At 37.2% G+C, this 13218-nt stretch overlaps 1 protein-coding gene across 2 annotated transcripts in view; it reads right to left on the minus strand.

Moving 5' to 3' along the window:
- Positions 1-350: 350 nt before the first annotated feature.
- arb2a (ARB2 cotranscriptional regulator A) overlaps positions 351-13218 on the minus strand; it is a 186533-nt gene continuing 173665 nt past the window's right edge. For both annotated transcript variants that reach the window (XM_084114778.1, XM_084114777.1), the window contains exon 11: positions 351-2335. In XM_084114778.1, coding sequence (XP_083970904.1) covers positions 2187-2335 — 149 coding nt within the window. In that variant the 3' untranslated portion in view covers positions 351-2186. The remainder of the gene's footprint in view (positions 2336-13218) is intronic.

Below are 13218 nucleotides of genomic sequence, written 5' to 3' on the forward strand. Positions count from 1 at the left end.
GAGAAGAGCGAGTCATTCTCCGAGCAGGCTCACCTTCCCTGGGAACAGAGCTGAGAGGAGAGCCGCTGGAGCAACAGGCTTTATCGGGCTCCGAGGATCTTTCCCCCGTCAGGTTGAACTTTAACCCGACAACTTCTTGGGTTGAAAGTGATGCCTTTACGATCATTACGTTGTAAATAAGAGTACCCTGTGCATCGGTGTCTTTAAGTGCAAGGTGAGATATGTCTATCAAGCTGCTCGCAAAGGTGCATGTTATTTTACATGCTTGTTTTATGAAGTAAAAATAAATAGATAAAAACGAAGACAATTATTGCAACAATTAAAATCAAAGATCAATCAAGATACGCACAATTTTTATAAAGAATTTTATTCAATTACAGCAAGTATGAAGATCATTATTACACTCAAATGATATGGAAACGAAGTGAACGAGTAATCAGGGCACAAAACTGCCATCAATTCAAAGACGAACGACTAACATATTAGAACGATTTATGAAAGTGAAGTTAAAGTAAGATCATGTTTTCATTGAATGCATTCCCATCGAAAGCTAATAAAAACTTAATACAATTTCAAACAATTACAGTTTGTGGAGCAAACAACACAACACTTCAGAGTGACTACAATGTTTAAAAAAAAACTTAGAATCTTGTCGATTAAAATATTATTGTTTAAAATGAGTCCTAATTTGCAAACCAATTAGGTTTTCGATTTGGTTTAAGGCTGCACTTAGCGCGAGTGACATTCACATATGGCTTGTCAGTCTACGCTTGCAAAATAAAACAGAATAAAAGATAAACTTTATGTGTGTTTTCCTAAGGCAACGATATTGGGATCGGAGTAAAGCAATTTTAACTAAAGAGTATAAGCAACTTGCAGTTGATCAGTGGCATCTAATGAATATTTGCAGGTATATTAAAAGTTTAATTCATTGTAAAAATAGTTTCAAAACATAAAAGCATCTGCATGGGGTCTTGCATTTCTTCCGTTGTAGTTACATCTCTATTTTGGATAAAAATAATATATGAAATATGCATAAAGCACTATTTACATTGCTTATACCTTGAGCAATCTAAATAACCAATTACAAATTCTATTTCTAAAAATGATGAGATGAGAGGCCTTACTGAGAGATTCATTTTCAAGCTAAAGCAGAGTGATCTGTTGACATGCCTGAGCAACTTATCTTTAAGCCTCTGCTAATACCACATTGTCCAGGAGACAATGTTTCTTGTCTTGGCTGAGACAGTTACATCACGTGTTTAGCAGAGGATGACAATGAGGTGTTGAAACAGTCCGAATAGTCATAAACTCTGCAATAAAAGGGCAGGTTAAATTGGCAAACATCTCAAGGAATGGCTTTTGTACTTTGGATAACATTAAATCTCCCTGATCCTGACGCATAGGAAGATATTCCCAGACTGACATATCGGCTCAGTTAATGGGAGATATTCCTAAAACTCATGCTCGCACAAGGTTTTAAGGGATTTAAAAACAGAGGAAGATTCTTTAAATATGTCAAGCTGTCAATGGCTTACTTCATTGTGTTCATTCTTAATCTAGTCTCAAGATAGCCATTGAATGGATGCGCGAGTCTGCAAGTTGCTTTTTCCCAGTTAAAGTTATATGTATGGAACAAACAACCCGTAAGCCTTTAGCATCTGATATACAAAATTCCTAAGCGCTCCAGTATTTTAAAAGCAAGTAAGACCCCGGTTAAAAAGAAACAACATGGGGGGGAAATCAAAGAGAGATACAAAGACTTTACGGGCAGGCACTAGGACCTGCTAGATGTGTGTGTGTGTGTGTGTGTGTGTGTGTGTGTGTGCAGGTGCTTCCCAGGCATTAGCTCAGTTCAGGACAATGTCAGGATAATTAGAGGTGCATCAAGAGGCGGTGTGCGGCGCCGCCTGTCAGCCTTAATCTGGCCACTGATGGGCCACCACCAAATCCACACAGCGGCCCACAGGAGGCACAAGCAGTGAAGCCATATTGCTTTGACAGTTGCACTCATCCAGAAGTAATGCAAAACGCTATTCTGATGTATACAGGCTGACCCTGCGCTCCTCAGAGTTATACAATACACTGGGAGGAGGACTTCAAGGAGGAATATCTTTCATAAAAAGAACAGAGGAGAAAAGCAACTAAGAGGTTGACAAAGCTGGGCTCTGGGATCTGTGAGCCCTCTACAAGTCATCGTGTTTTATACGGTGGGAGCTGCGTGTGGTGACCGGGCTGGAGGAGGAATCATCCTCTTGGTCCTTGAGAGCATTGCTGAAGAACTTGAAGATGGACTGGAAGCTCTTCCATGATGTTAACTCGTGCTTCTCGGTACCTGCAAAACACAGAACATCAGGGTGGATGTGAAAAGCATACAGAGTTAACAGTGTTTATAAATCACAGTAAAGGAGAATTTCTTCTCCTTAACACAAAAGAAGATATTCTGAAATCTATCCCTAACACAATTCCCTAAAAATTGTCAACTTGTAAATACAACTCGTCACTGGGGCAGTAACCTCAAGGGACGACCTTTTAGGGGTCAAAAAGTTGTCCTTTTAAGGGTCTGCCTCAGTGAAAAGCTGTTGTCCCCCTAAAGGTGCAATTTTTTCCAAAAACTTTTCAAAATATCTTCAATGTTCTGCATAAGGTTTGGAACGACATAAGGGTGAGTAAATGATGACAGAATTTTTGGCCGAAGTAAACCTTTAAACACTTCCTACTGAGGTCTCTAGGGCACTTAGATTATTAGAGTGATATGTGAGGACCGTTCATTCTCTAAATAGTTTAGTACGTCTGTTGCCAAGCAAAATCTTTGGACTCTGTGTCATGTGCTATGTGTTCCGACACACCGTTTTCCATCTATTAAGATACTGTGCACTTGAGGACAATGGATGTAATGGCTACTATCCATGGAAGATTACATTTTCTCTCTCTTGAGTTCGATACACCTATCAGTTAATCCACAAAACGGCTCAGTTTTCCCTCAGTGGCAGCGGGTTAAAGAATTCCCATGTTTGGGTCATTGGATCCAGGTGAAGTGACATGAACACCTCAAGTCCTCATCAGACCTTTCAAAGTCCCGCAAGAGCCTTTCACAGCCCTCATAATGCAGCTCTTTCAGACAGGTAGCACCAAAGAACTACATTTGGTCTGTTTATTTATTGTGCTATTTGTGAGAAAGCTTGAATAGAACTTCGGCTAGATTAATTCCACTTTGAACCATTTGCAATGTACGTAGCTTAAAGAATTCGACTGCCTTGATATACGTCTGTGTCAGTTTGTGTGGAACACAGAGGATCAAACTGATGTGCTTTTCCCCCCTCAATCACGATTTTTCATTCTTCCCCTCCACATTGAAACTGGTGCATGAACTTGCCCGGAGGGATCCAATTAAAGACCAACTTTAAGGCCCATGCCAAAAGTGTACTCAGATGGCCATGATATTGACCTCCATGTTTATTACATTGACCCCAGTCTGGGAAGTATTGATGAAGATAGCTGTGGTGAGATGGGAAAGAGGTGTGTGTGTATCAGAACGTTGAGTCTTTCTAGCTCGGCCAATGATCAGTGCCTCAGGTCAAGTTTACCAAGCTGACGATCAGCGAGTCGATACCTGCTGTCCAAACAATCTCTTTAGTGGTGTAGGTCCTGGCACAACACCACTCTAGAGGAGAAGACATTGCCTCCACTGCTCTTATTTATAATTCATACCCAATTTGGAGCACACAGCCTTAACTTTCCCTCCACTCTAGGCTCCCTCACCTTTCCCAACTAACCTTTTATTTGTCTCCCCTTCTTTGTTTTTTTCTTTTCTAGGACCAATTAATGACGAAGGGTTCACTTTTTGTTACCCTGAACCTGTGATGAACCCCTGATCGACGAGCGACTCATACCGATCCCAGCCATGGGGTCAGCCACAGTGCGTCTCCGAGCAGATATGCAAATGCAACGAGCCCCCGTGGCGACCCTGCGGGAGCTCCGCCCCTGCCGGCGACATCACCTTTGATGAGGGTTCACAAGCATGCCTCACTAATGACCCTTTATTACTCTACCTTGCCATCTCTTAATTGCCAAGATGTGTTGAGTGTAATCAATAGTGTATGTGTGCCGCGGCGTGTCACGGTTACGTCATTCGCTCGCACAGACACACAAAGAATGGGGAAGAGGACAGCCGTGTCTGGCTAGCCCACAAATTAAATGAATGCCATTTAAAGAGGTGGCCATTGATTAAATGTCATCTTTCAATAAAGAGAGCAATGTCTATCGCACAGAAGTAGGAAAAGTCTATTGTTCTGGTTTTCCTTTAGTTTTTTCTTTTTCTTTCACAGGCATTTCTGTTCGTCTGGGAGATTTTCTGTTCTTAAAAGTAAGATGGATAGGGCTTATAATTCCTTTCATGTCTTACAAATACAGGCATGCTACTATTAAAAATCCATTAACATCCAATTGGGAAAAAGACTATTAAAGCAATGACAAAACTTTTACGCTGCAATTACAATACATGTAAATTATGGTAATAAATAAAATTAACTTTAACTTAATTACATAAAAAGCTTTGATATATTTCCTATGATACCATTTTATTAATCTTTTTTTTTTCTTCTTTTTTTTTACATTTTATTTTCCAAAACGCATAGGCCAGTAAATAAAAATAAACGTTTTTGTATGTTTTATACATATACACATATATATATATATATATATATATATATATATATATATATATATATATATTTAAAAAAATAAAATAAATTGAGATAAAAAATACACACACACACACACACACACATATTCAGTAACACCCAAATTCTTGAAGATATTGTAGAAAATTACATATACAAACTGCTGTGCTTTCTGTGAACATCATAATTATGAATTCTACATGTGTAATTGTGCAATTAGAGAAAGAGTTGCACCTTTTGAAAAAACTCTCCAGCAGGCAGGCTGTCATCCACACGACCCTGACACCCCTCACAACATATACTCAGGCCTACAAAAAATGCTCACGCACTATGTTTTGATATCCTCATCTTTAACAATGCACCTTACAGTATGAGCACAAACACACCGGCGCTCACACCAGGCCACTGTTATCAGCGTTACTTCATACGACTCCATTTGACCACTGTATTTGTAATAATGAAGCTTCATATTTCACTACCCCATTAAGACGTCTTCCAGATGCAGATCCAAATCTTTATAATGAACCATTAAATGATTCAGCTGGATACCTTTGAGGGTAATTTAGTAGTTCTTTGATCTCACTGTGACAAATAGTGTTTGAAACAGTGTCCCAGTGACAAGCACACACACACACACACACACACACACACACACACACACACACACACACACTCACACTCACTCACACACACTCACTCTCGCTCTCCTTTGCGCACACACACACACACACACACACACACACACACACACACACACACACACACACACACACACACACACACACACACACACACACACACACACACACACACAAGCACTCTTTCAACATTCATGTCAACAATAAATCAAGGAAGACAGGCTTTAGCTATCGGCAATTCCTTTTTCTCTCCTCACCAAAAGCGTTACAAATGGTAATCGTGTGTGATGGTAAAATGCTCATGAGTGAACGATGCTCGAGTGAATGAGCAGTCAAAGCACCGCCGCAAGTAACACTCGGAGAGAGTAAAAAGTATCAAAGTGTGCTGATTGTAATTGGTCTCCATCTGTAGCGTGGCATTCAAATGCACCTCCTAATTGATTGAGCACTACTGGCATATTCTATTTATTTGTCAAAATTATTTGATTTCATTGCCAGACATTTTACATGTTGTAATTACACAGTTGTTGAAAAATTACAGTATCTGATATTCCAGTCATTAAAATATTTCAACCTCTAATTGTTTTAGCGTGATTGTTTGCAGTTCTGTTAGCTTTATGTTTTTGTGCATGTGTGAGTGTCTTCCTTATACAATACCAGTCAAAAGTTATGGATCAGTAAGATTTTTAATGTTTTTAAAAGAAGTCTCTTTTGCTCAACAAGGCTGCATTTATTTGATTAAAAATATAAAAGAAAAACAGTAATATTGTGAAATATTATTACAATTTAAAACAGCTGTTTTCTATGTGAATACATTGTAAAGTGTAGTTTATTATTGTGATGGCAAAGCTGAATTTTCAGCATCATTACTCCAGTCCTCAGTATCACATGATCCTTCAGAAATCATTCCAATATGATGATTTGATGCTCAATACATATTTCTCATTATTATCAATGTTGAAAACAGTTTTTTAGATTTTTATTTCAGGATTCTTTGATGAATAGAAAGTTCAAAAGAACAGCATTTATCTGAAATAGAAAGCTTTTGTAACATTAAACACTACCGTTCAAAAGTTTGGGGTCAGTAAGACTTTTTATTAAATTTTTTTGGGGAAAGAAATAAAACAAATCAATATTTTATTCATCAAGGATGAATTCAATTGATAAAAAGTTACAGTAAAGACATTACAGTAAAGACATTAATATAAAATCCGCTTATTAGAAAGATTCTGAAGGATCATGTGACAATGAAGACTGGAGTAATGATGCTGAAAATTAGGAATACATTACATTTTAAAATATATTAAAATAGAAGAGCAGAAGAGACTTCTTTTAAAAACATTACAAAATCCTACCTTTCCAAAACTTTTGACTGGTAGTATTGCAAATCAGTACAAATATATCCTTGACTTTTTCAACACACAGTGTGCTTATACTTTTACTCCAAACTAGAATGAACTAGTCAGAGTAACACTAGCAGGGGGAAACTATACTTTGCACGAGGCTGCAGAGTCTATTTGCTATCTGCGTCCCTGTTGGCATAGGGGTTAGATTTCCAGTCCTAACGCTCTCTGATATTTGTTTGCTCTATGCTCTAGCGGTTTGGCGGTTTCGCCATGCATGCCTGAACATCTGAGAGGTGATCTGAGAGAGTCGGCTTGAGGACAAACGAGGCCAGAACAGGTGTCAACGTTCTAGCGCGCCGTGTTAACGCTGATCTCTGTGATGGAGATGCTATGATTCGTGACACAACTAATTAAATCTAAATATACTCTATAGCCAACCCCCCACCCGTCACTCCCCCGACGCATAAACCCACTGCCCTCCGAGAACACGGCTCATCCCTCTTCACATTAGACGCCAGGAGCGGATATTACTGTTGCAACTAGAGCGTGCTTTGTTTGCATTATATCTAATTAAATTAATGCATTTGAAAAAAAAAATGAAAAAAAAATAAGCACTTACAATTGCAAATAGAAAAGGGAAAAAAAATATGCATGCACACCTACGATTTCATCAAAAAGTCTCTCTGTCAATTGCCCGAACGCAGGACCTGTGTGGCGTTGGGTTCCCTTTGCCCCCCCCCTCTCCTATGCCTCTTTTAATTACTTTACTTGTTATTGTTGTAAGAGTAAACAGAGGCAGAACTCATTACACATCCATAAATGAGAAAGCGAACGTGTGGCTTCAGGGCCTGCTGAGATAGCCTACAATTCACTTATAAAGTTGGAAACAAAACGAGAAAGGGGTAAAGAGTGAGTGAGTGAATGAAGGGAGAGAGGGAGACGAATGCAGTTTCATTCCACTCTTTTCAGATTCTTCAAGTTTGGAAAGGAGGAAAGGCTACAAGAGAATGAGCTCCAGAACACATTTCCAGTGTGTGTCCCTGAGCTGCTCCTCCCTTGCAGCGGTGCAGTCTTTTTTTTATTTTTTTATTTGAGAGTGGGCGCCTTGACTTAGCTGTAATAAAGACGGCAAGTTTTATAGAGCTGGAATGGCGTCTTTACGAGATAACCGGAGAGCAGGGGCCAGTGTGGGATGTGTAGCGCAAGTGTTTGAGACTCTGGGGGACGCTAAGTCAAATCATACCGCAGGTTACTGTACCCACCAAAGGCACCCAGAACTATTGGCAGTGGCTTATTCTGTTGCAGTTTTCAGGAGAGAAAATCTAATGATGGCGCTTGGGTGTCTGAATTTGTTTTACCAGTCTGTCTAAAGCTAGTCATTAGCCCAGGCTAGCACTTTGCAAGAAGACTAGCGCTTCATTATCCAGCCTGACTGTGCCCACTCTGTTTGCTCCTCTGTAAAATAGCCTATAATAAAGCAAATCAAGAATCACTGAGGAATTCAGATATGACAAACCATATCCCTGACAGGCGGAGCAGAAACACAGATAGCAAGGCTAATTTGAGGGCTAATTTGTTAGCAAGTCAAATAGCCTAAGTCCACAGTAGCATAATTAAGTTAGCCGCTGATAAAAATGCCTGCAGATGTCAGAGCCGACTCCAGAGGGGAAAACGAAAAATAAACAAGAATGACGGAGCGATTCGGAGTGCAAACAACTCCTAAGCCCCAGTTGCTCATCATTACAGTACTAGAATATTCATTAAGTGGTCTGTGGAAGAGTGACCGAAGCCTTACGGTTAAGATAAAACCAATAAACACAATTTTAGTCCAAATCTAGAGAACAGTTTGTCTGCATACTTTGACAAACGATGCATTTAGACTCAGAAACAGCTGAGTCTAAGAAATAATAGATGAAAAACAAAGTATTACTTTGGGCTTCATATAATATAATTTCTTCCAATTTACCTACAAGACACTCAAACCATTTTATGGATAAGAAATAGCACTTAAAAATAAATAATTATTTTTTAACACAAAAGTGGCCAAATTAACTAAAAATGTGGTAGAAGGTATATTTGTTTCCCGCATATTTAAATAATATTCTAATGTGTACAGACCTAACTGATGATCAATGTTAGTATATAATGATTCAATATCAAATGTACATAACAGTACCTCTGGGTGGGAAACGTTTAAGAAACAATTTAAAAAAATGAGTACTATCCTTAATAAAATATGGTTGTTTAGGGACAAATTATTTATGATCTACAAAACTAGAAATTCTCTCTATAAGTTGTGTTAAAAATTGTGCTCAAAATGTGGTAATTGTATTAATTGTCAATTTACACCTTTTTTTACGTTTTCTAATCATCCTGAAAATAAGAGTCCTATATTTATCAAGAGTTTTATTACATGTAAGACAAAATATGTGATGTATATTATTTAATGTCCATGTAATAAAATGTATGTTGGTGAAATATCTCGTTCGTTTAAAGAGAGGATAACAGAACATAGAAGTGTAACGAACAGAAAGGATCTAAAAAGTCCTGTTGCACTGATGTGTTCGCAGCACTTACAAATAATGTATGCAATGCATATTGAGGGTATCATGCATGCTTAAAGTAATAATGCAATTGTAATAAGGTTAAAAACAATTTCAAGTCATTTGTACATTAACACATTTACACCGTACATACACCGAAAATACTACGTTTAAATAATACACTTTTTATTTCTTAAAAAAAAAAAAAATACAAACTGAAAAATATTTTAAAATAATGCCTGTCGTGAAATAAATCAAGAGAAAATTAAAATTAAAATAAATAAATAATAAAATAAATAATAAAATAACCATTGTTAGATCCATTGTGCATTTTATTAGTTATATATGCACACGTGGTCAATATTCTGTAGGGGCAAAAATGTAATAAAAAATAATCAAAATTCTAAGTCTATCACCTAACTCTTTCAAAAGAAAAAAAGATGAACAGAGTGACTGAATGAGCGTTTGATTTCACAAAAAGGAGAGAAAGAGGGTGGAATAAGAGCTGTTGCAAATGAACTGAGGATTAATGAGGATCTGTGATCCACACTGTGCAGGTACACAGAGGGTTAATTCACACAGGCTTTAGCACCAGCACAAGACAGCGTGTCAAGAGTGTACAATAACACAGCACATCACTTGCAAAATTGCACATACAGAGATGAGAGGTGTTAGAAACTGTTTGATGAAATTGGCACTGCAGACAAAAGCCCTCCAAAAACCGCCAATGTATTTGGATTCAGTACATGGGGACATTTGCGATGGTGACCGCATGAGCATTTGCACATTTCCCCTGAAAATATTACATTATAACATCACTGCATGTGCATCATTTGACACATCTCTCTGGTCAATTTGTTTTTTTTCATTCTTTCCTCTCTCTCACATTTGAGAATATGGACAGAGTATGTACAAAACAGTACATTTAAAAGCCCCACAGCATGCGGCTTTGGTCTCTATTTAGATAAGGATAAAAAGACAGATGCTACAAATCAGATAAAATGAGAAGAAAGCAATAGAAATATTTACAAAAAGGCAACCTCTCACCTCCAACAACCTCCTTCCGGTGCTTTTCCCCTTAAATGTGTATACTGTGTGCAAACCAGATGTAACATACTTCCAGAGAAAAAAGTAAAATTTCTATGCACACCAAGAGTGAAAATGCAGCGTGTGTTTAATATTTGAAGAGTTCAGATGCAAAAGCCTCTAAGTGCCATCTGAAATTTTCTTCTAGAATGATCATTTTTATCAAGCTTGTATATTTAAGTTCAGTAATTTCACTTAAATGGCAATGCAAATGACCTATTAATTGTCATTTAAGTGAAATTACTTAACTTAAATATACAAGCTTGATAAAAATGATCATTCTAGAAGAAAATTTCAGATGGCACTTAGAGGCTTTTGCATCTGAACTCTTCATATGTACAGCTATATGGAGCAGGATTTTGGACCATGCATTGAGATTTGCCTGCCTAGCGTGACAGAAACCAAACGACCAACAAAATGCCACTTGTCTTACAGTACCTGGGTAGGACGCAATGTTGAGAAAGTACACTCCCGTTCAAAAGTTTAGGGATGGTAAGATTTTTGGATGTTTTTGAAAGATCAGCAATTGTAAAATGTTATTACAAATTTAAAGTAAATGCTTCATATTTAACTTTTTAAAATTGAATATATTCCCGTAATGGCAAAGCTGAATTTTCAGCAGCCATTTCTCCAGATTTCAGTGTCACATGATCCTTCAGAAATCACATTTCTTATTATTATCAATGCTGAAAACAGTTGTGCTGCTTAATATTTTTGTGGAAACTGTGATACTTTTTTCAGGATTCTTTGATGGAAAAAAAGTTCAAAAGAGCAGCATTTATTGGAAATAGAAAATGTTTGTATCATTACAGATGTCTTTACAGTCACTTTAGATCAATTTAATACATCCCTGCTAAATACAAGTATTAATTTATTAAAAACTTTTAAACCCCAGTTAGATACAAGTGTTCCGACTCACAAAGACCTAATTAATAATGTTATTTCACTCTTGATGAGTAGCCTGACTCTCCAACCTAGATGTCCTCACTTCCCAATACCGAGACCTCCAAACTAAATCTGATGAGCATCTTCTCCTCTGCTGAAGTAACAGATGAACCCTACAGGTGCTGCTACTATGATAACAGTGCCTGAAAAAGTGAGAGTGAGAAGGGGTGTGAGGAAATCAATGGCGGATCAATACATAAATAAGAACACAGTGTTTGAGTGTGTTTACTAAAGGAGCAGCAGGAGTCAGGGACTGAAGAGAGTTCAGCAGTAGCACAGCATCCATACCAACACTGTGTAAACTAAAGAATACAATGGTTTCTTCTTGCTTCTGCTAACAGAGAGATAGGTCTATGAAATGGGTGTGTTTGTAGACTGATTCACGAAATTGATTTTTGTGCTGGACATATTTCAAGGAGGAAGGTATGAGCGCATGTGGGATGATGCAACGGAGTGTAAATCAAACCACAGGCTAATGCAGCGAGCACACGACGCAGCAGGACAATAATTGAGGGAACTGACTTAGCAAAGTATTTATACATGTACACTACATCGGCTCAAGTTCAACGATTTTTCTGTTCAGTAAAAACTTTCTTTTTTTCAATTTCGAGGTGGACGCTGTAACCCAATTCAAGGTCTGTGTTGTGCTTTTCATAATTCATATTTTTTAGAACAGTCTAATGGAGAATCGTTTCTTAATGCACCCCGTGAGCCAAAAGCAAAAAAACTTCATAAGATATTCAGGTGAACAGGAAACCTAGAGAGGAACCAAACTTTGATGGGGCGGCCCATTGTCCTATATATATATATATATATATATATATATATATATACACACATACATACATAGGATACACACAATATATATATATATATATATATATATATATATATATATATATATATATATATATATATATATATATATATATATATATATACACATAACATGTGACCCTGGACTACAAAAATTTTAATTAGTTTTTTTTTTCTTTAAATTGAGATTTATACACCATATGAAAGCTGAATAAATGAGCTGAATCATTCCATTGATGTATGGTTTGTTAGGATAGGACAATATTTCGTCGAGATACAACTATTTGAAAATCTGGAATCTGAGGGTGCAAAAAAATCTAAACATTGAGAAAATCGTACATTTATGTTCACGATTGTGCTGCATTCACTCACAGAAATATTTTTTTTATATATTTACGGTAGGAAATTTACAAAATATCTTCATGGAACATGATCTTTACTTAATATCCTAATAATTTTTGGCATAAAATAAAAATTGATAATTTTGATACTATGTATTGTTGGCTATTGCCACAAATATACCCGTGCGACTTATGACTGGTTTTGTGGTCCAGGGTCACATATATATATACAGACAATATATATATACACACACACACAATATATATACTATATATATATATATATATATATATATACACACACACACACACACACACACACACACACACACACACACACACACACACACACACACACACACACAGGATATGTGTATACTTCAACCCAGACATATTGAGAAGAAAAGTGTATGGTGACAATTATATTACATTGCTTTTTACAGGTTTCAACTTCACCTCAAACATGCAGTAACCTTTTACTTTTTTCTGTATTTTTTTTTAACAATACTGATTTATATATGTCTCCTCAAAAAGCTCATGCATCTCCACCGATACCAAATATTATCAAGCAGTATGTATAAGACTAGTCACAAATTCATTGAATAAACTGTTAAATGATTTAGTACGGCAATATAGTGTAAACGTCTAGCAGCGATGCAGACAGCGGTCGGTGAAACACCCCTCGCTGACTATCTGGCCTTTTCTGCAGTTGGTGTCGCTCACAAACACAGTGGACTCGGAAGTGTGATCTGAAGCTGCATCGAAACTAAGTACACAGCATTCACATGTGTTTAGCATCGCAAGAGTGCTCCATGACATAC

The sequence above is a fragment of the Abramis brama genome, assembly GCF_963993115.1.
Source record: "Abramis brama genome assembly, chromosome: 5".
Lineage (NCBI taxonomy): Eukaryota > Metazoa > Chordata > Actinopteri > Cypriniformes > Leuciscidae > Abramis > Abramis brama.